Source organism: Caloenas nicobarica, chromosome 18 (genome assembly GCF_036013445.1).
Source record: "Caloenas nicobarica isolate bCalNic1 chromosome 18, bCalNic1.hap1, whole genome shotgun sequence".
NCBI classification, from domain to species: domain Eukaryota; kingdom Metazoa; phylum Chordata; class Aves; order Columbiformes; family Columbidae; genus Caloenas; species Caloenas nicobarica.
Window position 1 is genome coordinate 9,699,320 of NC_088262.1, and position 26,794 is coordinate 9,726,113.

General features: G+C 53.3%; 2 protein-coding genes across 3 annotated transcripts; one reads left to right on the plus strand and one right to left on the minus strand.

Annotated features, from left to right (window-relative positions):
* Positions 1 to 7,494: 7,494 nt before the first annotated feature.
* On the minus strand, positions 7,495 to 26,713 carry PMP22 (peripheral myelin protein 22). 2 transcript variants are annotated; one of them, XM_065647717.1, is made up of 5 exons: positions 26,548 to 26,713; positions 25,390 to 25,490; positions 24,095 to 24,185; positions 12,628 to 12,768; positions 7,495 to 8,700 (listed from the first exon to the last, which is right to left on the minus strand). In XM_065647717.1, exons 2-5 carry the CDS (start codon positions 25,465 to 25,467, stop codon positions 8,534 to 8,536), a joined length of 477 nt encoding a protein of 158 aa, XP_065503789.1. In that variant the 5' UTR covers positions 25,468 to 25,490; positions 26,548 to 26,713; the 3' UTR covers positions 7,495 to 8,533. The 2 variants fall into 2 exon arrangements, with proteins under 2 accessions (XP_065503789.1, XP_065503788.1); XM_065647716.1 differs by lacking the exon at positions 26,548 to 26,713 and adding an exon at positions 26,241 to 26,364.
* LOC135996285 (proline-rich protein HaeIII subfamily 1-like) lies at positions 25,507 to 26,499 on the plus strand. Its single transcript, XM_065648106.1, has 2 exons — positions 25,507 to 25,979; positions 26,226 to 26,499. Exons 1-2 carry the CDS (start codon positions 25,507 to 25,509, stop codon positions 26,497 to 26,499), a joined length of 747 nt encoding a protein of 248 aa, XP_065504178.1.
* Positions 26,714 to 26,794: the final 81 nt, after the last annotated feature.

Genomic DNA, 26,794 nt, shown 5'->3' on the forward strand with positions numbered 1-26,794 from the left:
CCCTTGGGGTGAGTATGGGCAGCACCTAACACAGTGAAACCTCCTCTCTGGCACAGATCCTGCCCAAAAGACCATGAGCATTTTTGGAGTAGCACATGAAGGTCCCGGGGTGGCTGGAGCCAGCCCACAACACATTTCCAACACCAAACCTCTTCAGCTGCTGAAGGATAAATCAAACATATAGATACCTCCTGCCACCGGTGGGTTATTTGCATATGCAATGCTTTCCTTGCACATGCACGTATATAGTTTGCATATGCAATTATCCCTTGACACAGGTATCTCTCCATTGCCTTGCTGTGAGCCTGCCCAGCTTTCGAGGCAGGACACACAGGCCAAAGGAGGCTCAAATCTATCCCCCAGCACTAATTTTCCCCTTCACACATGCAAAACAACAAACACACACACCCCCCACCACCACCAAACCACCACACCTTTTTTTGACTAAGTTCAACACCAGCATACCTCATCCCAGTTCATGGCCAAATTCAATGGGTTCCTCCCAGGTCAGGCACACAAAGGGCTGCGTGGGGCATGGGGACAGCAAACCCTGCAGAGCTGTGACAACCACCGGGGCTCAGGATCCTCCTGCTCCACCTGCTCCTCAGCTGCAAAGGGCCAGGTGCAGCCACACCTCCACATCTGGGGGCACCAGGGCAATGCTGGGGTGCCCCTGGGCTCAGGGGGTGTCTCATTAGAGGGGAATAATAGAGGAGAAAAAAAAAATCAGATACAGAACACAGGGATAGAGAAGTAGAATGCATTATCCCAGCTTGCTCCCAGGCCTATTAAATACTCCCCATCCCCTTGGTGTGGGCGGTAGGAAATCCTGCCTGGCACGGGGGCAGCTGGAATCGCCTCCAAATCACCCCCAGGTGCTTCACGGTCAATTAGAGGCGAGTGGGGAGCAAGGGAGAGGGGTTAAAGATTACACAAAGGGCCAAGCCAGTGACACAGCAGGGAGCTCCTCTGCTCATCTATATCATAGACACTAATTTGGTTTAATTTACTTCAAAGACTTTCCTGTAGGCTGTGGGGTAGGCAGGGTTGGGATGTATTTCTCTCAAAAGAGGTTTAAAAGGGGGTGGGGGCCTTTCTCTTGAGAGCATCCCAGGGAGAGTGCTTTGGGTTTTGATTTTCTTTCTTTTTTTATTTTTTTTTTTTTTTTTTACAAGGGCTGTCTCCAAAGGCAGATAAGAGGGAGCCCTGGGAAACAAAAACCAAAAAAAGTATATATAAAAGGAAACACAACTGACAAAGAGTGAAGTGAAGTAGTTAAAGCACTTTAAAATAAAGCCTCTCCCCACCCAGTGCCTGCAGAGGGGCAATAAAACCATCTTGCAAAGTGCTAGCGTAGGATTCCCCCAGGAAAGTGTGCCCTTTGGGGAAAGTTAAAGATCTTGAATTATCCCCCAAGCAGAGCATAAACCAGGGACAACTGGGTGCTTTTATCCTTTCATCATTCAGGGAGAAGTGGCTTGTTAATGCTGGGAGGCTTAAGGAGAATGTAAACCCAAGGTAACAGACACAGGGAGCAGGAGGAGAGGAAAGTGGGGGACAGGGTCCCAGACTGCAGCCCTGGACCTGAGCCTTTTGTGTCGTGGATGGGGCAGAGATCAGAGCCCGGGAGCTCCACCAGCTCCCAGCCCAGCTCTGAGCATCTTGCTGCAGCTTTGGGCAATTATAGAATCACAGAATCATTTTGGGGGCAAGATCACTGAGTCCAACCATTAACCCACCCCTGGCACTGCCCCATGTCCCTGAGAACCTCATCTCTGCATCTTTCAAACCCCTCCAGGGATGGTGACTCCAGCACTGCCCTGGGCAGCCTGTTCCAGTGCCCCACAGCCCTTTGGGGAAGAAATTGTTCCCCAGATCCAACCTCAAGCTCCCCTGCCGCAACTTGGGGCCGTTTCCTCTCATCCCGGCGCTTGTTCCTGGGGAGCAGAGCCCGACCCCCCTGGCTCCAAGCTCCTTTCAGGCAGGTCAGAGATCAGAAGGTCTCCCCTCAGCTCCTGTTCTCCAGCTGAACCCCCAGCTCCCTCAGCCGCTCCCATCACACTTGTGCTCCAGCCCCTCACCAGCTCCGTTCCCTTCTCTCAACTCGCTCCAGCACCTCAAGGCCTTTCTTGGCGTGAGGGGCCCCAAACTGACCCCAGGATTTGACATGCGGCCTCACCAGTGCCCAGGACAGGGGGACGGTCATCACCCTGGTCCTGCTGGCCACACCGGAGCTGGTACAATTGCAGTTGCCCCTTCTGCTCCTGGGAAGGGGCAGCACCTCCTTGGATGGAGGCAATGCCAGGCCCGGTGAGGGCTAAAGGTGCAAAACCACGCCAGGGCGCAGCCCCCGAGCCGTCCACTTTCAGCCCCAGCACAGATCGCCCTTGGCTGCAATCAGGGTTAGACCCACTAAACGCACTCTGGGTTTCTCTGCAACATCTCAGACACCTCCTGACTCCAAAGCAGGGGACATCAGTGCTTGGACACACCAACTCGGTGCTCAGCACCTGGGCTAAAGCGGCACCTCCCACCTGCAGCCCCTGATCAGCCGGTCCCTGCGGGGGGACAGGGGAGCTGCGGCAGAGGAAGCGCTCCATAAATCACTGCACAAAGAGGCTGTGTTCAGGGAAGCATCAATAATCATGTTAAATAATTACAGGGAAAAAAGTTGACCGAGTGAGAATAGGAGGGCTGCGGGGTCAGCGCCGGAGGGCAGGGCCGGGAGGGAGAGGTCTGAGGGCGGGCTGGAGGATGAGCATGGCGGAGGGACGGGAGGGCTCAGGGGATGGGGAATGGATGCAAAAGAAAAAGTCTTGGTAGATTCTGAAAGCAGGCTGAGACTGCTCCAGCCGAGTCCTGAATGGATCTAAACACGCGTTCACTAACCATATCTCAGCTCCAATACTTTTGGGGAAAATCCAACCCTCAGCACTTCCGTGCTTTGGACAATTTGGCAGGAGAGGTCTGTAGTGGATGGTTTTATTCAAAGCCCTGTGGTGGTGATGGTGGTATTAAAACATTTGTTTTAACTAACCTGATTACAAGGTGGTGATAAAACCTGCCCAAATCACTTATGATTTATCTTCTGCTAGTCCTGAAGAGGGTTGCAGTGGGCAGCACGAGTGCCCTCCCATCCAGGACAGGTTTTCCGACATTATTCATGCCACATAAACACAATGGAAAAGAAATGACCACCCATCTCAGCTCTTGCTGAATGGCAGCAATAAAATGAACGTGGATGCCATTATTTATTAATGAACATGGATCTTATTTAGTTCATAAAAACAGACTAAGCAGCCGAGGTGGAAGAGAAAATTAAAATGATGATTTGTGTAAGGGTTGTTTGATTTACAGTGCCAGGGTCACTGGCCTGTACTGCTTCCCCCTCACAGATTGTGTAGGATAATTAATTGCATGTTGCTAACAAACTTTGCCACTTTGCTAATTGCCTTCAGTTTGTTGTCAGGACGTCTGACACTCTCTGCAAGATATCCTATAACTTGTTACCTGGGAGAAGAGACCAACCCTCTCCATGCTCCAAGCTCCTTTCGGGCAGGTCAGAGATCAGAAGGTCTCCCCTCAGCTCCTGTTCTCCAGCTGAACCCCCAGCTCCCTCAGCCGCTCCCATCACCCTTGTGCTCCAGCCCCTCACCAGCTCCGTTCCCTTCTCTCAACTCGCTCCAGCACCCCAAGGCCTTTCTTGCAGCATGCCAGCACCTGCCCTATCTATATGTGCAAAGATCATGTTGGTGCCAGAAGAAAGAAGGTTTCAGAGCTGCAGCCAAAGAGCAGCGATGGCCAACGTGCCCCAGGGGATGCCCGGGAGGGGAGCACGGCTCCAAGCTTTGTAAGGAGACCTGGCTGACACCCCGGCCAGGGAAAGCTTGGTCACCACCAAGGACAGCTGGTTGACACCCCAGCCATTCCCACCTGATCTTCAGCCCAGTCCGAACCCTTTCTGGCTGCTCAGGGAACCCCAGCAGCTCCGGGAAACGCGGGTCGGAGCTGCCACCGCCCGGCTGTGGTGGGAGCCACAGCGGGGAAAGGGGCTGCAAATGAAACAGCTGCTCCCGAGCACCGGGCAGGGGTTATTCTACCATAATTTTTCAATTTACAAGGCAGTGAATGCAAGAGGAAGATGAGATTTGCTCAGCACATTTTTTCAAAAGTACTAGGTGCTGAAAGCACTAAAAAACCATTTAAACAATTGCTTTTATGATACAACACACATTAAAGAAACTTCCCTAATATTTTTTTCACCCCTTTGTCACTTCCTACCACACTGCTGCTGTTTTGTTCAGCTAGCTGCTTTATGGGCTGCCTTGATTGTAATTGGGTTGTAGCCCCAGGGGGCACTAAAATTTTTGAGTTTGATTTAGCTCAAAGTGTGCTTACAGCTGATGGCACAGAAATGCTGCATCCTGCATTAATGTCTTAATGCAAGTTGGAAGAGCCGAGTGTGGGGAACGGAGCGGCTGATGTGGGTGATGTCCCTGCAGCCCAAGTGCTGGTGGCGCCCACATCCCTGGTGGAGCTGGGTGTCTTGGCTGGGGTTTGGAGGACAGTCACTGCGGCTGTTTGATGTAACAAGGAGCAGACTGAGGCCTGAGATGTTCAGGCTGGTGTTTAGGGAAGGCTTTTTCACTAGGAAGGGAGTGTCAGGGATTATCCACACCTGGAGGTTTTCAAGGCTTGCCTAAACAAAGTCTGGCGCTGGTGATGGTCCCACTCCAAGCAGGAGACAGGACTTGAGACCTCTGGAGCTCTCTGCTTTTGTAATGTTAATTATTTGCACCTTAACCCAGCCCTTCCCAGTGGGAGGGGGGGGTGGGGACAGCTGTCCGTACTGCTAAGGTAAGTGATAGCAGCTGTGTCCCATCACCCACTGGCCACACAAGGGGATGGATGATGCCGCCACCTCAGGGGCATCACTTCAGCCCTGTCCCAAATCGCAGCCCCCCCTCAGGCGGGGAGCGGACCAGGGCTGCCGGGGTGCCCAGGGGTGCTCAGAGGCGGCTGCCCCGCCCGTGTCCCGCCGCGTCCCCGCCCGGTCCCGCGTGTCCTGCGATGCCACCGGCGGCCACCAGGCGGCGGGCGCGGAGCGCGATCGGGCCGGAGCCGCAGCCCGGCCCCCCCCCGCCTCCCGTGGGCATCGCAGAGACCCGGGTTCAACGAATTAAGGCAAAAAAAGGTCACAGAACCACAGAACTACAGACTGGCTGGGGCTGAAGGGCCCTCTGGAGATCCCCCAGCCCAGCCCCCCTGCTCACGCAGGGTCACCAGAGCAGATCACACAGGTCGGTCCAGGCGGGTTTGAATGTCTCCAGAGAAGGAGACTCCACACCCGCTCTGGGCAGCCTGGTCCAGGCTCTGGCACCTCCCAGCAAAGAAGTTTCTCCTCATGTTCAGCTGGAACCTCCTGTGTTTCAGTCTGTGCCCGTTGCCCCTCACCCTGGCGTTGGGCACCACTGAACAGAGTCTGGTCCATCCTCTGACACCCACCCTGAGATATTGATCACATTGATCAGATCCCTCTCAGCTTTTCTGCTCCAGCTCAACAGCCCCAGCTCTCTCAGCCTTTCCTCACAAGAAAGATGCTCCAGACCCCTCAGCATCTGTGTAGCCCAGTGCTGGACTCTCTCCAGTAATTCCCTGTCCTTCCTAATCTGGGAAGCCCAGAACTGGACACAGAACTCCGAAAGGGCCTGTTCAAAGCCAGCATGGTGCTGCGAAAGGGACCTTGGCAGCGGAACCAGAGGCAGCTGACAGGTCTTGCCCAGCAGCTACCGTCCCCAAGGGCCACTGAGGTGTGGGACACATCTGCAACCACGGTTGAGAGCCGGAGTAACAGGATTTGGCATTTTCCAACCTAGATGAGAGAGTTTGGTGGGGAGGGGACATCACCTCTGGTGCACATTGGTGGCAGTTCCCCTTTGGACCCTTTCCGAAAGGGATTCAAACCTTCGCGCTGTTTTCACTTCAAAAGTCATCTTGCTCTACCTGCTTCCAAAAATGCATCCTTGAGATGTCGTAGCCATGCAACACTGGCCTGTTGATATGACTTGGTGCTGCTCACTTGTTTACACCTTGAACAGAGAGCACCGCACAGAGATGTAAAACAAAGCAGTCAGCTTTTTTTGTGCCTTCCGAGCACTGAGCCAAAGTGAAAAAGAACATCTTTAATTTTCCAGTCTGCGGGGGGGACTACCTGTGTTCCTACCTGCTTGTCAGAAGGGAATTTTGTGTTCCCTTTGCCAGGCAGGACCAAGGATGATGACGTGTCCCAGCTCTGCAACTTGCAGGGACACAAATGCTGCCTCAGCAAGTGAGCTACCCTCCTGGGCTTAGTCGGAGCTCAATAAAATGAGCACCCAGGGAAGCTCTCCCAGCTGGAAGAGCACGACCAGGAGCCTCAGGCATCAAGCAGAACGCTGGGATGGTCCCACTGCTGCTCAGGCTCTGCACTGAGCGGCCGAGGAGGTGCAGGGCAGCTCCTGCCCTTTGGGATGTGGCTGGGCCGAGGGACTTCGGGATCTGGCCTGATGTTAATAACTGGCATCAACTGGCCTTGCAAGAGCCATTGTTTTTCTGCCAGCACCAGTTGCTACCTCAGCTCGGATATTTGATAGCGGAATGAACGAGTGAACGGAAGTGTGAGCGCTTCCATGCCAGCCATTAATGCTGCACACACTGCGCACAATGTGCTAATTCCCCCGGCCATCATTGCACCCCCAGGCTCTGGGTGTTTTGGTGCAGGAGACTGAAAGGTTCTGCTGTTTGTGGCGGGTGGCAGAGCCAGCTGGATTCCCTGGGGCAGCCGATGCTGACCCAAACCATCCCTGCTCAGGAGACCGGGAGCGGACAAGTGCGGTCCTGCCAGCTGCTGTCTTTGGGACTTGGTCACATCACAGGAGCATCTTAGGAGCCAGGCAGACAGACAAGCACACACCAGCACTATGACACAGGGCTATAACCTCCGTTCATGGCCCCAGCACTAAGTCTGGTGCAGCCTTACCCCTCCACGCAGACAGCCCAGCGAGCTCAGAGCTTCTCTCAGCAGCATGAATTAGCCCACAGATCTGCTACACAGCATCACGGAGACCTCCCGTGGGATGGCCGTGCAAGCAGCCCACCTGCAACCTGCAAAAACGCCAAAAAGCAGAAGCAACGGAGTTATTCTGACTTTTATTTCATTGCTTCTTAGTCCACACAGTCGGTATAAAATCAGAAAAGCAAAGCAAAAAAAAAAAAAAAAAAAAAGAAACAAAAAAAACCAACCCAAAATGAAACAAAACCAACAAAAGCAACACAGTGTCTGGAGTCGTCGGAAGGCAGCCTGGGCTCTGTACAGGTGCCTGCTCAATTCATGGCCAGACACATCGCGGACACACAGACAGAGGACAGACATCATGCTCCGGCACCAAAGACCAACAGGGCTCCACCCAGAGCTGTTTCTGTTCCTCTTGACCACGAGAGGGGAAAAAAGGAACCTCGGTTATAAATGCTTTATTAAAAATAATAGTAAGAGCAAGTCTAAGTACAAAAGCTGTTATAGCTCATTTATATTACACAGAATTATTTCTCATTTCTAGCTTTGTCGTTTACCTCAAATCGTTAACTGAATTTCCAGTGAAGAAGGTTAAATGGCTAGCAATATAAGGAATGGTAAATAGATAGCACCATTTCATATATCTGGTATTTGATTTCATAGATATACTGGGTTTGCTTCTTTCTCATCGGTAGTTTAGCTCCACGGCAAAGATAAAGCACGTTTCACGGTCAGGAGCATCAGTGCCCCGGCAGCGATTCAACCTAAGTGATTTAAAAGCCCAAATTCCCAGCGGGTGTGGTGGCAAGGCCATGGGACTCAGGCACATAAGTCATTTAGGCACTTGGGGCAATCAACAAGCCTTTGCTCCCAAATCCTTCAAACCTTTCGGACGAGGCTCCCGTCAGATCTGGATGTGCACTTCAGTCACCAGGATCACAGCATGTGGCAGGAGTGGGGACCAACCCTCCAGCTGGCGTAAAGAGGTGTAACTCTGATTTACACCAGCCTAAAACCAGTCAGACCTGGGGGTTTCTGATGGTTTGACACGGGCTGGGGAAGGAGAGTTCAGGTCAAAGAGGATTTTGCAGGAGAGAAAAATCACCACGCTCTTGTTACACTATTAGGAGCAATAGTTCCTTAGGCACTTGCTTTAGGCTTTAAAACATAGCGTATGTCAACAAAAGCAAACAATACTATGTACATATATGTAAAAAGTGTTATAAATAGGTTTTTTAAACCATAGATACTATATACATCTTCAATTAACAAGTAACCCTTTGAGTGTTTCCTTTTGGGGTCGGTTGGGTTTGATTTTGGTGGGAGGGTTTATTCCTTTTTTTGTTTTCTCCTTTTTTTTTTTTTTTTTTTTTAATTTTTTGGTTAATTTTCTTTTCCGTTTTCTCGTCTATTTTCCCCCGCCTCCGTCTCCTCCGTGGACATCATGAGTGCCCTTGTCACACCACGCCGCCTCCCGCGGCATCACTCGCGCTTCCGTAAGATGACGTAGATGATGCTGCTGGCGAGGGCCAGGGGGAAGGCCAGCCACGCCAGGATATAGGCGAAGCCGTAGGAGGTGTTTTCCGAGGTTTCGTGCCAGTCCGTGTGCCGCACTGTGAAGATGGCAGCACCGCTCATCACGCAGAGCCCTGTGGGGAAGCGCACGTGGGAGAGGGTTAGTGACACCAGACACAGAGCAGTTAGAATCAGAGAATCATTTTGGTTGGAAAAGACCCTCAAGATCATCAAGTCCAACTGTTAACCCACCCCTGGCACAACCCCATGTCCCTGAGAACCTCATCTCTGTCTGTTCATCCCCCCCAGGGATGGTGACTCCAGCACTGCCCTGGGCAGCCTGTTCCAGTGCCCCACAGCCCTTTGGGGAAGAAATTGTTCCCCAGATCCAGCCTCAACCTCCCCTGGCGCAACTTGGGGCCGTTTCCTCTCATCCCGGCGCTTGTTCCTGGGGAGCAGAGCCCGACCCCCCCTGGCTCCAAGCTCCTTTCAGGCAGGTCAGAGATCAGAAGGTCTCCCCTCAGCTCCTGTTCTCCAGCTGAACCCCCAGCTCCCTCAGCCGCTCCCATCATCCTTGTGCTCCAGCCCCTCACCAGCTCCGTTCCCTTCTCTCAACTCGCTCCAGCGCCTCAAGGCCTTTCTTGGCGTGAGGGGCCCAAAACTGACCCCAGGATTCGAGGTGCAGCCTCACCAGTGCCAGAGAGGATAATGCCACCATGGAAAACTCGTTTTGTCCTTGCCCTCTTGTACCCTGCCTCCTGGAAAACTGTGGTATGATTTGGAGGGAGGGGGTGTGTGATGCTGTGGGGTTTGCCCTGGCTGCAGGTGAGTGGGGAGATCTGCACCAGGCTCTGAACAAGAAAAGCAGAAACCCCTGGACCAAGCAAAGCTGGAGCATTGCCTGGACTAAAACATCCCTCAGGCAAGCATCAAGCATCTCCCAGCTCCAGTTGCTGCTCCAGACCAGCCTCACTTCCTTGGGGAGCTTATTTAAAACCCAGACTATAGCCTGCACCACCCTGCCAGAGCTGCTGCATGAGGTCAGACACAAACCCCATTTCTTTTAAAGCACAAAAGTTTCTTTATCACTTGCCCAGGCAAACACTGCTGGGGGCCAAGGATGCTCTGGCCGGGCAGGTATGTGTCCCATAATCCCCCGTCCTGCTCCAGGGCTGCAAGAGCAGCTCAACTGCAAAGCCCGCTCCCTGCAAACCTGCTGCACCCGCAGCTCGTCCCCCTTCCCTGGCTCCAGCATCCGCCCTCACCAGCCCCTGGGCCGTGTGGGTCCCCGAGGGCTGCCTGGCCAGGCCCAGCTCCGGTGGGCAGTGTTTTAGCTTTGTTGCAAAAACAACCCCTCAGCTTTGGGGACTGCCCAGAGCTAAGACAAAGCCACCTCTATTTCTGCCCAAAAAACAAGCTCTTTCAGTCAGTCCCAGCAGTTCTATTATACAGTCGCAGGGCTGTTGTCAGAGCCGAGTTCCAAATCCCCTGCACAGACCTCGGGACCACCTACATTTAACCACCGTGATATTTGGGCTGTAATTCCACTTGACACTGCCCCTTTGTTCTGGGAAAGTGCAGAAGTGGGAATACGTTTCACTAACACGCTGCTGGTGCAGTTTCCATTCTCTGAGCGCAAGAGCCAACTCCCACCGCCCGGCCCATGCAGAGAGCACAACCATTGTCCGTGAGGCTGGTGGGACAGAGAACAGGCGTGCGGCCACGCCGGTCACCTACAGACGGCAGAAAATACAGCGGCAATTGTCCATGTGAGGAATTGGGCAAAATGGAGGCGATGGTTGTGACTGTGCTTCTGCAGCATCTGCACTGGTTTTGGCCCAAAACATGAAGGACAGCTGCAGTCAGCTGCTTATAGAATCAAGATGATAGAGTCCAACTGTTAACCCAACACTGGCACTAAACCATGCTGCTGAGAACTTCACCTCTGCGACGCCAAGCTGCATCCCCCCAGGAGGAGGCGCAGGGTGATGGAGAGCTTGAGGAAGAGCCTTCGCATCCCTTCCCAGAAAGAGAGGGGTCCCCTCCAGCTCTGCTGGAGGTGAGGACAAAGCACTCAAGTGGGTCAGACCCCATCCCTGGCAGACCTGCAGCAGGGCTCTGCAAGGCATGGCCGAACACCTGCGAAGCCCGAAGGCCATAGGAATTTCCTCGGTTGGCTTTAGACAGCACTGACCTTTCACAGCAAGCTGCAGGAGACCACGTCAGGCTCAGCTCCTTTGACCGGAGCCATCCACACCTCCGGGTGGGCTCTCCTGGCAGCACCGCCATGGCCATGTCCTGCTTCCTACCAACAATTAGGGCCACAAAGACCACAGCCATCCCCAGTCCTCTCCTCCAGCCTGGCTGGGGAGCACTGCAGGGACAGCCACCAGCACCCGCCTCCGCATGGTCCATCCAGACCCAGAGCTCTGCCCACTAGCCTCGCAGGCCATGGGGAAGCTTCATGGGGATCAGTTCACACTTTTCTCATCCTTTCTCACTCCTCCACTTCTCATCCTTCATATGACCCACGCCTCAGACTCAGCAAAATAAAATCCAGCAGGTCTATAGCCCGACCCTGCACCCCCTTAGGACAACCAGCGCAGCATGGACAGGAGGGTTGTAATTCCATTTTCTCCTCCTCTGAGGATTCACCAGCAATCACTCAGGAGAGAGAAGCCTTCTGCTCTCAGATCTATTAGACAAGCTCTCAGGCAGATAATTGCATTATTAATGCCCATCTCCCCTTCTTGTCTCCATGGCTCTAATGGGTTTGTACTCATCCATCTTTCCAGAGACACTGAACTGATCTGAACTCACCACCTGCATTATGGCCAAGCAGATATACTAGATTTCATGCCACACTTGCTTATAAAGGTTAGTTCTAAACTTCTCCAGGGTTTGCAAAGGCCAGCCGCTTAGAGGATGCTCAGAAACTTTGTCTAAAGTTCAGTGAATGAATTTTTCCACTGATTTAGTAGCAGGACCTAGGGTAGATTTTAGTTTCACATCTAAAGCCTTTGCAAATGATTAGTCTGTTTCCCAGACAGTCTGTCATAATTTAGCCAGAACCTCATTGCATAATTTAATTTTTCTAGTCTGAACACTTGAAAATCCTCTCCAGTGGTTTCATACATGGAAATGCAAACACAGCCAGTGGGTTACAGCATCTATATTTGGAGAACTGCAATGCAGGACATGAACTGTGGCTCGTTTCCAGCAATGAGTTCTTTAAGAGTTAAAAATAGTAGCTGACAGTTCAAACTCAGCTGGCTCACCCTGCACGCTCCAGCAGATCTTTGCTGATGTAGAAAGCACCAGGCCCCCTTATGGCAAGTTTATAAATAATCATTAGATCCTCTTTCACCAAAAGGAGATCGTCACTACTTCCCCCACCCCACCAGCAGTTGCTGAAAATTCACCCAGCCCAGCGAAGGTGGGTTCCAGTTCTGGTGAGGGGCTGGAGCACAAGGGTGATGGGAGCGGCCGAGGGAGCTGGGGGTTCAGCTGGAGAACAGGAGCTGAGGGGAGACCTGATCTCTGAACTGCCCGAAAGGAGCTTGGAGCCAGGGGGGGTCGGGCTCTGCTCCCCAGGAACAAGCGCCGGGATGAGAGGAAACGGCCCCAAGTTGTGCCAGGGGAGGTTGAGGCTGGATCTGGGGAACAATTTCTTCCCCAAAGGGCTGTGGGGCACTGGAACAGGCTGCCCAGGGCAGTGCTGGAGTCACCATCCCTGGAGGGGTTTGAAAGATGCAGAGATGAGGTTCTCAGGGACATGGGGTAGTGCCAGGGGTGGGTTAACAGTTGGACTTGATGATCTTGAGGGTCTTTTCCAACCAAAATGATTCTGTGATTCTATAACATGCCCTGACAGCCAGACCCCATCCTGCAGCAGGCAAGACCTCAACAGACCCACATTATTCACCCCCTTTTCCTTTCACTGAGCCACACAGGAGCCAGCTCAGTGGCCCTCCTGCTTCTGTACCCACGAGCGTGCTCGTTTCCACCATCACCCCTGCTCTGCCCACCTGTGACAGCCCCATCGATCAGCTCCCACTTACCAGCAAGGATTTGGAAGACTCCAGTAATGTAAAACCGCCCGCCTTTGGTGAGCGTGAACAGCTGGCAAAAGAACAGGAACAGGGACAAGACGCTGAAGATGATGGAGAGGATCATCATCGCCTGGACAGACTGCAGCCATTCTGGGAAAGAAAGACAGACAGAAACCTCAGCACAGGCACCACAGATAGCGAACCCCCAGCAAAGCCCGTGGCCTCAGCATCATCCCCCATGCCACCATCCCACCCTTGGTCCCCATTAAGTTCCTTAACAGCTGGGGGACATGGCCGCATCCAGCGCTGCACCAGCTGGTGATGTCCCCAGCACCGGCACGATGCTGCCTGGGATGTGGGATGATGTGCATGGACCAGCACGCTGGGGTTAAAAACAAAACAAAACAAAACAAAATCACAGGTCTGCACACTTTCTCAAGGAGCATTTATAATAAAACACCTGTAAGATATTAGCTCCGATCTGAAACCTGCAGAAATCAAGACAAAGCCTCTCCCCAAGCTTCATGTCAGGTCCTGGGAGTTCAGCTGTACTAGAAACACAAAAGCCATGTGCAATAAGCCGAGAGGCACCGAACTGGCCAAGCTCAGAGGTAAAATAAATACGCAGCAAGTGAAAACACCCTCTGCCCTTGTGGAGTCAAAGCTTTTGGAAAGAGCTTTCCCCAGCTGCCAAGCACAGCTGCCTCCCAGAGCAGACCAGTTAAACCAGCCCCTGCGTGAGTCACTGCCCAGCTATTTCCAAGCTTCGTGGGTGTGTAACTCCCCATGTAAAAAAAATATAAATAAACAAGCAAAATGCGGCTCCATCCCACGAGCTGCTGCAAAAAGAGGCAGTGCCTCGCGGCACTGGGATGGAGCCCTGCTCACAAATACCTCTGCCTCTCCCTTTCTTTGTGACGTTTAAGATCAAAATGAGTATTCACAGCCTTCCTGGAGAGGTCTTAAAGGATGCAACATTGATTAATTCATCACGAAAGCTGGGCAGGGCTCGGTATGGGTAAACTGAGGCACAAACAACTCAGTGAAAGGCTTTGGGCTGGATCCTCAGACAGATAATTAGGCAGCACCGAAGCCTCAGTCCCAGGGCCATGTCCCCACCACGGTTTTACTCCCACCTTCGCTCCCCAGCCGCATGCTGCAAGAAACGGCTTTCTGCAGGAAACAGCTGAAACGTAGCAAAACTTCCAAATAAAGCTCCACTGCAGCTCAGCAACCTTCAATACTTGGTGCAGCACATGAGACCATTTGGGACTGTCTAGAGCAGCATCTGCTTCTAGAGAAGTGATCATGCTTCCCCACCAAATCTTTGCAAGCTGCACTCACAGGGTTAAGAGCGGGATTTGAACGGGAGAGAGAGGCACGGCCTTCAGCTGGGATGGCAATGACATCCACGCCTGAGCCCTGCCAGCAAATCCCTGCCTGCAGGGAACATCCTCTGCGATTTAGTAACGTCTGGCGTGCTTGACTTGGGACCATCAATTCTACCTCTTGTCTTTGCATCTTGCCTTCTGGCGCTCAAGCGATGGAGCAAATTCAGGCCCTGCTCAGCAGGGCAGACAGAAACCACCCCGAGCGGCCCCTGCTCAGTGCAGACAGCTTTTTCCTTCCCCTCCTTTTCATGCTGCCCGTGCCAAATTCACGGGCCCTGCAATAGAGCTGCTGCGCTTCACTCCTTTCAATGCCGCTGGGTTTATGTCCACATGCACCGGTGCCTGCCGTTACTTGGGAAGGAGCAGTTATCTCTGCTGTCACCTCCAGGAAATCCCAGTGTGGTTTTCACACTGATATGCACACAAAATGGCCTATGTATTTCATTTATCTCAGCTGGCGGGGCAGGGAAACCCCCCTGCCTTGTCCACACCTGACCCTGCAGCTCTGGCCATGCTAAACCAGTGGGTAATAGAGGGGACGAAGCTGCTTGAGCAGTGCTAAAAATCAAGTTATAAATCACTGCTCAGATGGGGTCAGAAAAGCACGGTTAGAGGGTATCCAGCTGCTGAACTGCAATTTCCTTTCACTCTTCAGCACAGAAGGGGCTTCCATTCCAGGTCTGAGAAGCTGAGCTCATCTCACCCTTTCCCAAGCCCTAAAGCTGGGTTTAGCTCCATGCACCAGCTAAGCCAAAGCCTGCCCAGCCTCAAGCCCTGCAGTTTGGTCCAGGATCCAGGAAGCCAAGTCTTTTGTGATTTCAAAGGCCACAGGATCCGGGCCGGAGAGCAGCCCGTGCTGCTCGGAGGTGGATGCTCCAACTGCCGGTTATTTTAGGAGAAGGCTGTCTAGACAGAAAGCTGAGCCGGGCTGCCCTTTTAATTGCATCCGCCTCCCTGTGCCTCTTTTTTGGTTCTGAATGTGAATGATTTAGATGGGCTTTTCAAAATCCCATTGTAATACCGAGCCATGTCAGAGGAATATAAAGGCAGGCACTGATGGGAGGGAAGGCCACCGTGGCCAGGGGGTTTCAGCAGCCAGAGAGCAGCAGTCGCACGAGCTTGAGAACAGGGAAATCAAGAGATGATCACACAGACCAGAGCTCACATGCAGCCCTTTGCCGGCTTTTATTGGCCTCTTTTATAAAAACAAGGGGCAGGATCCCCAGCTCATGACTCAGAACAAGCTGCTCTACTCCCATTAAATCCAAGCCCAGTTGCCCACAGACTTCAGCTGTATTAGGCTAGCTAATTGCCTTTAATTCACTTGAAAACACCACTACGGTTGCAGATAGAATTGCTATAATATCTCCTCAATGCCATATGCTTTCAACCCCTTTGCTATTAGTGCTGTGTCCTACCTATAGGCTTTTAAAAATAAAGTGAGTTTCCCACAGGTCTGGGCCCCACGAGTTGTACCGCGGGGCTGTCAGCACTGTTTACTCCCAGCCTGTTATTTGTGGTTTCCCCTGGACAGCCAGTCGACTATTCCATTTTTCTCCTGCATCCCTTCAGCTCTGTGTTTATATCTTTGTTCTTCAGGAGGAGGAAGAAAAGGAAACAGAGTGGAAAGGACAGATAACAACCCTGCCCGCCGCTTCCGGCGAAGACCCATCGGGAGCATTTTTAGAGCACTTTCAGGCAGTCAGAAACAAAGTAAGAAGTTTTTAAAAGCCAAATTTTAAAATTTCGCTAAGCTCTGCAAGCCCTGATGCATTCATTTCACCACTTATAACAGCAGGGAAAAGACTTCACCCCCACGATGCCAGAGACCACATTTCACTGCCCTAAAGTGTAAGGTGAAAGAAAGAAAACCATAGCAGAAATTGAAACTTCGAGCAGAAATTGAAACCTAGAGCAAAAATTGCAGCTGAATCCCCAGGAAGACAGCAGCTAACCCACCCCCTTCCAGCAAAGCACGTGGATGGGGCAGGCAGAAATATGCCCTTGGCCAGGAGCAGAAGGTCTCCCCAGGGTTTGATCCACTGCTCTGTCATAGAGACCCTATCCTCTTTTGACCCAGCCAAGGAGAAAGAATAAAGTGCAAACCAAAAAGAAACTTATTTGAGCAATCAGCATATCCACTTGCTGTCAGACACAGCTAAATTAGGGCTATGCATTAAAAACACCTCTGTGCTGTGACCTGCAGCTGATGGTAGTATTTTGCACATATAGCTTTCTGTTTGCAAACTGCAGATGCACCGTACACTTCAAAAGCAAACACTTCTGGGGAAGAAAACACCCACTAAGGAGGTAACTAGCATATAATATGTATAAAACTAGAGGGAGAGGAAATTCATGACCACATCTGCATAGTAAAACCCACTCCTTCAGTGCTACAAACCAAATATCACCAGGGTCAGGAACAGCACACGCAGCTACCGGCACAAAGGTACGAGCCCAGGGCTGCCAGGAAAAGATGTGTTTTGTGAGCAGAGGTTTTCCAAAGCAGATTCTTGGGCTTCAAGGTCTGATCAAGAACCTGAACCCAACATGCATCCTCGCCTATGAAGCAGACAGGTCACATTGCTGGGGCTTGCAACAGTTTTAAACCTTGATATTCAAACACCCCTTAGCTAGAAAGGAGTGAACTGAAGATGCAGAAATATTAACACAATTGTATCCTTCTTCTGGGGCTGAACTTTAAACTGCTGTCCCTTGGTAATTTGCTGTAGTAACCCAGAAAGGCAGAAAAGCTCAGCTGCTTGCAGGGCTTTTCCTGAGCAGCACAGACCGCCCCACTGCTCGAAGAACATCTCTCTCGTTGGGGAGAACAGCATCACAGTTCATGGGCCACATCCAGCAGAGGCACTAAGATGTCTTAGGGAAAAAAAAAATAAAGCTCCCTAATACTGCCATTTTCTTCTGCTTTGGTCCCAGACATCCTTCCAGCACAAAGTCAAACCTTCCCAGCCATGCTCTGGGCTGCCTCGAGCTGGGGAAAGCAGGTTTTGCACCCAACAGTTACTCTTTTCCTCCTATGTCCACTCTGCAGGGTGCTGGATCAACATACTCCTGGAAATCCCAACAGAAAAAGAGGATTTTAAGGAGCTTCCAAGGTGCTTTAAGGGCCGGGGAAGAGCAGGTGGGAAACGCCAGGACTGCAGGGAGGCAGCGACTGAACACGGTGCTGCAATTCCTGCCCAAGGCTTCCTGGTCCTCTTCTGTAGCTCCTTCAGAAGGAGACGACACCCCCAAAGCCCTCTGTTCTCCTCTTGTCCTCTTTGCTGTCCTCCCTTTCGCCTTCTCCTCAAAGCTCCATCCAAGAGGTCCCTGAGGCCAGGAGGTCCGTAGCTCTCCAGAGCTGCCACGTTCAGACGTCCCATCAGACCATCAAAGCTCACATCTCAAAAACAACCTCTGATGCTGCCGAGGCAGCAGAAAGCTGCTGGCACCGTGAAAAACACCTTCCAACAGCTCCACAGTGCCCAAGCCGGCTCCTCTCCAAGACCCTTGGTGTGGTGGCTTGTGTGTGACAGCAACCTGAGGTGGCAGATCCATCGCTGCAGGCTCAGGTCCTCCAAAGGACTCAGGTACCACCTCCCACCGATTTCCAGTCCAGGCACCAGGAGCAGGGATGGGAGCGGTGGTGCCCTGACCCACAGGCACGTTGCAGGGGTACACACAGCCTGTGGCCACAGGGACATCCAAGAGTGTCATTAAGGCCAAAAAGAAATGTTGGTTGAAGGGCTTTCCAGTACTGCACTTGGCAGTGGACTCTGTCACCCATTCTTCAGGTTTTGCAGTCATCGTTTGCCCACGTTCTGCCTTCTTCTTGCCTTTTGTTCCTCTTCTATGGGCCAAAACAGCGAAGGTTGTCTGACCGCGCTTATGCAGAAAAATGGGAGTCAAAGAGCTCCGGAGCAGCTGAGAAGAAAGCAGCCCTGGTTCCCTACCTTTCCTTAGCAGATGATCTTTGTAAGAACAAGAAGCAACAATAAAAACCTGGTTTTAAGCAGAGGAAATCCCTCTCATATGGCAGGCAACACGGTTATGGGAAAAACCTAGCTGAAATACAGAATATTCTCCTGGAATACCCCAAAGTTTATTTTAGATAACTGAAGGGCAAGCTACAGTCCCCTACAAACTGGCAGAGGGGGGTTCAACCCTGCCTGAGATAGGCCAATGTTATCTATCAGTAATTTATCTGTCATTAATGGCAAAGCAGGTGTCCTGGACCCACAAATTGTTGAGGTTAAAAGCTGGCTCTTTGCTCCTCTGCTGCAAACTGCAAAGACTTTGGAGGATCGGAGATGTCCCCAAATCAAGATATCTGTTCATGTGGTCCATAAGCTGAATGGGGCCAGCTGATGGCTAGAAACTCGAATACAAAGGCTACGCGCCATCACATAAACAAACTATAAACTTTTTACCGCAGGTCTTCATTATAACAGACCCAGCATCCTCGAATATGGGTCATTTCTCGCACGTTTGCAGCTGCCCAGCAGAAATAAAGCAAAAGGCTGCAACAGCGCTGTGCCCGCAGACTCAGCAAGACACACAGCACAGGGACAGAAGGCCACTTTAGCATTCAATAAAAAGCTGAAAACATGTTTTAAATCTTTGTATCTTTACATCTTTGAACTTCTAACTGGCAGAGCTGGACTGTCACCTCACCCTCCTGCGTTAGGAGGTGTCCCCTCACCAGGGACAAGTTCTCCAAGTCTCGATCCAGCTGGTGCAGTCTCAGCTCTTCTAGTGGGCTGGAGAGGAATTTGCTCCCATCTCTTTGTGTTCAGATATTTCATACTCGCTATCAATAATGGAATTAAACACTGAGAAATAATTTTGCTCAGTGGAAGCCGTCATTGAAGCCTTGCAACGTCGTTTTCAGCCACAAAAAGTATCACAGTGAATTAAATGGCACCTGCATCTCTCCAAACCTTTTCCACTGTTGCTGGAAGAAAGAGTTTGATAGAATAAGGGCAGCAAAGCCACTCGGGGGGGGGCTGACAGAGCAAAAGCACCAGGTCCAGATGTTTCAGTTATGTATTTTAAAGTGGAGAAGCAGCAGAGCAATTCCTCCTGGGAACAGCTGATGCCTCTGCCACCTGCCTGGGACAAAGATCTCCTCAAAAAAGCCAAAAAACCACCAGCCTGCCTGTGAACAAGCAAGTCATGTGAAAGCCACAGAGCAGTGACTGCAGAAATGGTAAGATGACAACAGGAAAAATGTCTCCTGACGTTACAGAGGGATGTAGAGATCTCCAGGGAGGTTCCTGTTGCTTCCCCGCATTTGGCATTCCCACCAAAATCAGAGCAGTAGAAAGCAGTAGGGAAAAAAAAAAAAAAATCTTGCCTGCATAAGAAAAACTCTGTTGTGGAAAGAAAAGGCCAGTTTTTTGAGGAAAAAAATATCACCGTCTGGAAATTTGGGGTGGAATCTACTTAAGAGCACTCGAGCGGCTCGGGTCCGGCCGCGAGCCCCGTGTCTGAGCGGGACCGCACAGCCGGGGGCTGGCGCACGGCCGTGCCGACGCACAATTCTGGGATTCAGAGCCGAATTCTTGAGATAAGTCTTTTCCAGGAATGTCTGACAGCGCTAACGAAGCGAAGATTGCAACATTTTTTCCATAGTTCTCGGCCTCTTGAATTAAAAAAAAAAAAAAAAAAAGGCATTATCTAAGAAGCAAATGCAGAAATCAAAGCAACAAGCAGGCGGTTGCAAAAGGCGATGAAATGGGCATCTGCCCTCGAGCCGGCGTTTCCTCCTCGCTCCCATCGGGACCGCTCAGCCCTCGCGTACAGGCGGGGCTCAGGTCCTGCTGGGGGGAATGTGGGAGCTCATCCTCCACCCAGGGGCAACTCCATCCCGCACCCAAGATCTGCTGATGTCCCCAGGAGCCGCGGTCTGACGGTTCTCCTGCGGTCAACCTTTGGGTTGTTTTGCTGCTTATTTAATCCCCAAAGGATAATCTATACAGTCAGAAGCACGGTCCCAAAGCTGCCCCAGGGTTAAACGCCAACAATCTTGTTGGCAGTTGGTTTTAGCAAGGTCAGCTTCTTGTTGGGCACCCAAATAATGGTTGCCTAAACAAAAGGGTCCCTGTGCAGTACGGTGGGCGAGAGGCTTCATCCATCCTCACTGTGCAGAGACCAAGAGGAGCATCACAGCACAGCAAACCCCCCCGAGCCCCCATCCACAATGAATGCACGAGACCCAGCCCTACCTAATTCCACATATCCCCAGCACCACTAATAACTGCAATACAGCGGCCACCGTGATGGCCAGGAGAAAAACTGCATCTACGTAAAGACCAAGTTCTGCCCAAGTTCCCGAACGAGGATTTCTTGCTCTTAGCCCAGAGCAGACCTTGGCATCCCGCGACTAACCGTTAAACACTGTCTTTGGCACAGGCACACAGAAACAAATTCTTAAGGCTTTCTATAGCCCAGTGTAGCACGCACAGCCTGTGTTTTGAAAGAGACTTAAATGAGAACGGTTTGTGGTATGTGGTATAGGATCTTTCATAGGGGTTGAAACTGGATGATTTTTAAGGTTGCTTCCAACCCAAACCATTCTCTGATTCTATATTTTTGAAAGTAAGCATATTCCTAGCAAAAAGAGTACGAGGAGCGTAAAAGGACCAGGCAGGGGGTGAGCACGAGCCTCAGAGGTGGCCGTGCCACAGCATCCTTGTCCCCGCTGTCACCCCAATACGTGGCTGACCGCAGCTGCCCTGGCAAGCACAGGGATGTGGGACCGAGGGGCTTGGGGACAGGCAGTGGGGAGGGTGTGGGGATCCCCTGGAAAGGATGCTGAGTGGTATTTTCATTCATTTTTACAAACAGATTTTCAGAGCCTTGCATAAGCCTAGGAAAAATCTTTTGATTTTGTGTTCCTACAGCAATGGTGAGCTCTGGAGCCCCAGGGTCCCACCAGATGAAGTCTGGTCCTCAGCAGCTCTGCTCCCACACTCCTGCTGCGGGGTGCAGGGGGCAGAAGTTTTTGCCCAAGCAAGACACCTTTTTCCTGATATCAGAGCAGAGACTTTATATAAATAAGAGCTGTCAGAGAGCTCTTGAAGACTTGAGCACAATGCACCTGTACTCAACCAGCAGCCCGCTGGGGCACCTTATCACAGAGTCACAGGATCCCCGCCTGGTGGGGGCTGAAGGGCCCTCTGGAGATCCCCCAGCCCAGCCCCCCTGCTCACGCAGGGTCACCAGAGCAGATCACACAGGTCGGTCCAGGCGGGTTTGAATGTCTCCAGAGAAGGAGACTCCACACCCGCTCTGGGCAGCCTGGTCCAGGCTCTGGCACCTCCCAGCAAAGAAGTTTCTCCTCATGTTCAGCTGGACCCTCCTGTGTTTCAGTCTGTGCCCGTTGCCCCTCACCCTGGCGTTGGGCACCACTGAACAGAGTCTGGTCCATCCTCTGACACCCACCCTGAGATATTGATCACATTGATCAGGTCCCTCTCAGCTTCTCTTCTCCAGCTCAACAGCCCCAGCTCTCTCAGCCTTTCCTCACAAGAAAGATGCTCCAGACCCCTCAGCATCTGTGTAGCCCAGCGCTGGACTCTCTCCAGTAATTCCTTGTCCTTCTTAAACTGGGGAGCCCAGAACTGGGCGCACGACTCAGATGGGGCCTCACCAGGGCAGAGCAGAGGGGGAGGATTCGCCTCCCTCGACCTGCTGGCCACGCTCCTCCTCATGCACGCCGGGTACCATCGACCTTCTTGGCCACAGGGCGCGTTGCTGGCTCATGGTCAACCTGTTGTCCACCAGAACTCCCAGGTCCTTCTCTGCAGAGCTGCTTTCCAGCAGGTCCACACCAGCCTGTACTGGTGCCTGGGGTTGTTCCTCCCCACGTGCAGGACCCCACACTTGCCCTTGTTGAATTTCATCAGGTCCTTCTCTGCCCAGTCCTCCAGCCTGTCCAGGTCTCGCTGGATGGCAGCACAGACTTCTGCTGTATCAAGCCTTCCTCCCAGTTTCATATCATCAGCAAACTTGCTGAGAGTGCACTCAGTCTCTTCATCATCATCATTAAACAGGACTGGACCTAACACTGACCCCGGGGAACCCCACGAACTACAGGCCTCCAACCAGACTCTGCATCGTTGATCACAACCCTCTGAGCTCTGCCATCCAGTTAGTTCTCAATCCATCAAACCATCCACTGCCAACCAAACTCAGCCACTTGACTACGTTTTTAGCAGGGCTATCTTGAATATAGCCCCTCTAATGAGAAAAATTAATCACTGAGAGGATCCAGAGGGAAGCCCCTCTTGGAGCATCTTCTGGGAACAGGGCACTATAGACTGACAACACGCAGCAGGACAGTCAGACGTGGTGGAAACCATCCCAACCACATTTTGGAGAAGCCCCTCTCAACACTGACAACTCCTCGACACGCAGCATCCTGCAAACACCCAGAAAAAGCGGTGCAGGTTTGAAACGCAAAAAGATTTCAGGAAGCTTTGGGACTCGGGGCGGGGAGACGGACAATCGCTGCCTTTCATTTCCAAGCGCAGGGTCAGCAGTTTGGGAGCACGCGTGACTGGCCGTGGAGCCGCCTGCCTACGCTGCAGCCAGCGCCAGCCAACTGCTGATGAAGGCCGTGGCTCCAGAAGGCTCCTCGCCTGGGACGGGGTCCAACCGCTTCCCGGCCGGCCCGGACACCACCAGGCGTCAGCAGAGACCCGCGGCGGCTTCGCTCTCACCCAAACCAGAGCCTGAGCCCACGGAGGGAAACGCCACTGCGTTCTGCCCGGGGAAGATAAGAGGGAGAGTGAGCATCAGCATCCACCTCCCCCCGGGGAGGAACACACGAGGGTTTTGCTCCCAGTAAGCTGGGGATCAGGGTGACCTGATTCTCCAAAAACCTCCGGCGGGGTCCCGTCACCACGAGACCCTTTGAAAGCATTAAGTTCTCTCCACTGCCGCCGTTCCTGCCTTTCCAGCACCATGTGGCACCGGTTTGCTCCTGCGCCAGAACCGTGTTTCCAGCATAGTGTGACCATGCTCCCAGTGACACCGGTATGATTCACAACTGGTTTCACTTGGAGAATCCGTTTCCAGGGGGAAGCAAAAACAAGGCTAACTGAAAACAAACGCTGGACACAGCACCCCTGGCATTAGTCCTGTCTTCTGGGGAAACTGAGGCACAGGTTTTCCTGACTCCCTGAGCTCAGACTTCGTGTTACTGGTACCAGTGAGTGCCTTGGAAACTCTGCATCACAGCATCTTCGCAAGCACTCCTGCTGACCTCAGCAATAGGCTCGCTGGGTGATGTCACCCTGTGTGACATCAGCCCTCAGCTTAGTGCAGAGGTGGCTGCTTGGCCACCCCAGATGTGCAGGTGCCACAGGGGCCACGAGGCAGCGCCTGAGGGCTCAGGTGTCACACGTGGTGCTCAGCAGCAAACAACGGGGTGAGGAGCATGCCCAAAGACTCAGCCTGTCACAGCAGCAAAAAGCAGGGCAGCTTTCTAAAGAGGGGACAGGGTGTCCTTGGGGCACCACATACATCTTTAAAACATCCTCACAATGGGAGCAAGAGGAAGATGTGCCAAAAATGGCTCCTCTGCTCCCAGCACTGCAACGGCTGCACAAAACCCACTCTGAGGGCTGTCCTGTGTTTGTACATCCAAGTGCAACCAAAACAGGCTAATAATGAACCCACCAAAAAGCGCTTGAGCTGGTCACCTCCATGGCATCTGAGTGTGCTGAACATGCTGCCAGGACCTGCCCCAGAGCTCGAGGGCAACAGGGCAGAGCCATGGGCAGTGGGTGGTACCCAGGCTGAGCCCATTGCAGCTTCAGGGACAGATAAAGGCGGGGGGGGGGGGCAGTGATCTCCCCCCCAGGACACCAGGAACGCAGTGGAACAGCCCCCTCCATCTGGGACAGAGCAGAGGAGGCGAGGGGAAGGGGTGGGAAGGAGCAACTTCAGAGAGTGCAGGGAAAAGCAAGAGAGAACCACAAAAACCTGCAAAAGCAAATCCTCCTTGATTTCACGAGCCCAGGGAGGAGAACGAAAGCGAGGGGCAGCAGCAGCCCTGGTTGCCAGGGAGCACTCACCATTTGTGGACGACGTCAGGCAGTGGAAGACGCTACCGGAGGTGCAGTTCTGCCAGAGGTCTGCCGTGTGCTCGCCGTTCACCAGCCATTGCTGCAAGAGAGACGCAGCCCATGAGCAGAGCCCTGGCAGGAGCCACAGGCCCTCCCTTCACCCCCCAAGAATTCGGCACCGAGCAGCCCCGGTGCGTACTGGCACACGTGTACCTGGCCGGGCGCTTCCAGGCACATGCTTTTCTTTAGAAAGGGGTTTGGAAAGGAAATACTGATATATTTGCTTTTAGCTGCTTTGGCCTCAACGGCAGAAAAACAGAAGCTCTTTATTCACTTTAAATATGGACCAAGTCCCATGGGGGATGCGATGCGCACTTCCCTCGGCCAACCTCGCCCGGTGCTTGGCCGGGCTATTTGAATGTTTCCACGTGATTTCTAATGACTCGGAAGATTTTGTAACGTCTTCTAGTATTATTACCACCCCCCCAAAAAAAAGGAAAGAAGAACCCGATGAACAAGCCTGGAACTCACCAGCTCCACAAAATTGCTGCCTTAAAACTAAGTCAAACCTCTTCCTAAGCAGATGACATGTTAACTGGATTCTGGACTAAGAATGGTGCTGGGAATACACTGTGCAGCATCCAGCCCTCTATCTTCCCACTGCCTGCAAAGCTTAAGCCTTGAATATCACCCATCTGGATTAGAAAACAGGGGCTGTGCCTAAATCACAGCCCCAAATAAGCAGAGCTGGAGAGCAAAACTGCTGGTGCTGAGGAGCCAGTGCCCAAACCAGTCCAGTTTCATGGGGTTTCGGAGGAGCCAGTGCCCAAACCAGTCCCATTCACAGGGTTTTGCTCAGACTGGCTGTACTGGTCCTGCAGGCTGAAGCCCGTTAGCAGGCGGAGCTCCTTTATGAAAAGGAAGAGCAGTGTCACTCCATGGAGTTTGGGTGCTCGGAGGCTGCTTCATGATGTGAACCAGCCCAAGGATGATGAGATGGGTTTCCACAGTTTCCTCTGTACTAACAGGGATGCCCCGAGCAGCTGCTGTGCCACACAACCAAGTAACCCACCGGTTGCACCTGACAGCACAAATACAGAACGAGCTTTCTGTGCACAATGCTCCAAAATGCCCCTGCTAGTTGAGACCAGCAATCAACAAGTAAAAGTTTCATGCTAAGAGCCAGGCTGGAAAATAAATCATTAATAAAAATAACCGCTTCTGGTCTTGCCATACCATAACTTCCACGCCAGTCACTCCCTGCCTTGCCGGTATCTTGGTGCCGGAGAAAACTCCATACTTACGCTAACGATGGTGGAAACGAAGAGGAGCACCAGCACGGTGACATGGAGCACGATGATCCCCAGCAGCAAAAGCAGCATCTTGGCGGTGGGTGCGGGCAGAACTGGAGTGGGACAGGGATGCTGATGAGCGTGTGTGTGAGTGTGTGTGTGCGTGTGCCCGGTGAGGCCGGCCCCGGGGGCAGCAGGAGGCGCTCCGCCCGCGGCGGGACCCGCCCGGCTCCGGGGGATGCTCGGACGGCCCCCGGGTTTCTTCCCTCAGGCCCCGCGACGGAGCGGGGGTCCGAGCCCTCTGCCCGGACCCACTCCTGGATACCCCCAGGGGACTCTCCAAGCCCTCCCCTTCAGCCTGTTCCCTCAAGCCCTCTCACTGAGGGGGCTTCCCCAGCATCCCCTCCCCTAGGGACCCCCAGGGGGGAATTCCCCGAGGGGGGCCCCCAGCCCTTCTTCTCCGAGGGAGGCTCCGAGCCCTCTCCCCAAGGGGAGTGTGCTCCTCAGCACCCCCAGGAGAGAGGGGGTCTATTTCGGCGCATCTCCCCGACGGTGCTACCTCCGTCCCTCTTCTGGGGTTCTCCTCAGCCCATCTCCCCTCGGTACGTTCAACAAGGGCTCTCTTTGCCCCTCTCTCCTAGGGAGGTGGGGGTCTTTCCCTAGCCCATTTCTTCTCGGGACCCTTGGAGAGCAGCTGGAGGGCTTCCCCAACCCCCTTCTCTAGAGGACCACCGGAACGGGGGTGGGCTCCCCCTGTCCCTCTCCCCCATAACCCCCGGACGGTCTCTCCAGCCCCTTTCCCCGCCCGGGGGAAGCGCAGCAGCCGCGCCCCCCGGCCCCCTCCCCAGCGCGGCCGGACTCACCTCGCGGCGGAGCCGAGGGGCGGCGGGAGCGGAGCGGGCGGCGGGCGCGGGGAACGGGCAGCGGGCGGCGGCGCTGTCAAGTTTCCCCTTTAACCGGGGCCACCGCCCCGCTTGCGTCTGTGGGACAGGGAGGGCCCTGCCGCGCCGCCCGGCCGCTCCTCCTATAAAGGCGGCAGCGCCCCGGCCCCCACCCCCCCGAGCCCCCGGTGGGGACTCACCCGCTGCCCCGGCCCCACGCACGGCCCCGCCCGTCGGGTAGCGGGGAGATTTTTTGGGGGGTGGGGATGCACACCCAGGGAGGACTCACGGGTGCGGGTATCGCAGGTCTCACGGGTGCGGGTATCGCAGGTCTCACGGGTGCGGGTATCCCCGGGCTGCTCACGCACCCGCGAGGGGGGAAATACCGGGGGGCGCTCTGCCCGGCGCCGCTTTCCGGAGCGGCCGCGGGGAGCGGAGCGGAGCGGAGCGGAGCGGGGAGGACACGGCGGAACGTGGGGCCGCAGGAACCCGGGGCGCGGCCCGGGCTGGATCCGGCCGGGGCCCCCGGGGCAGCG

Excerpts from the sequence above, each read along its gene's own strand:
- PMP22 (XM_065647717.1), bottom strand. The coding sequence starts at position 25,467 with ATGCTGCTTTTGCTGCTGGGGATCATCGTGCTCCATGTCACCGTGCTG. Across the intron at positions 12,769-24,094 it reads CCTGACGTCGTCCACAAATG|AATGGCTGCAGTCTGTCCAG; the intron begins GTGAGTGCTCCC and ends TTTCTTTCCCAG. Across the intron at positions 8,701-12,627 it reads AGTCTTCCAAATCCTTGCTG|GGCTCTGCGTGATGAGCGGT; the intron begins GTAAGTGGGAGC and ends GCTTCCCCACAG.
- LOC135996285 (XM_065648106.1), top strand. The coding sequence starts at position 25,507 with ATGCTGATGAGCGTGTGTGTGAGTGTGTGTGTGCGTGTGCCCGGTGAG. Across the intron at positions 25,980-26,225 it reads CCTCAGCCCATCTCCCCTCG|CGCGGCCGGACTCACCTCGC; the intron begins GTACGTTCAACA and ends CCCCCTCCCCAG.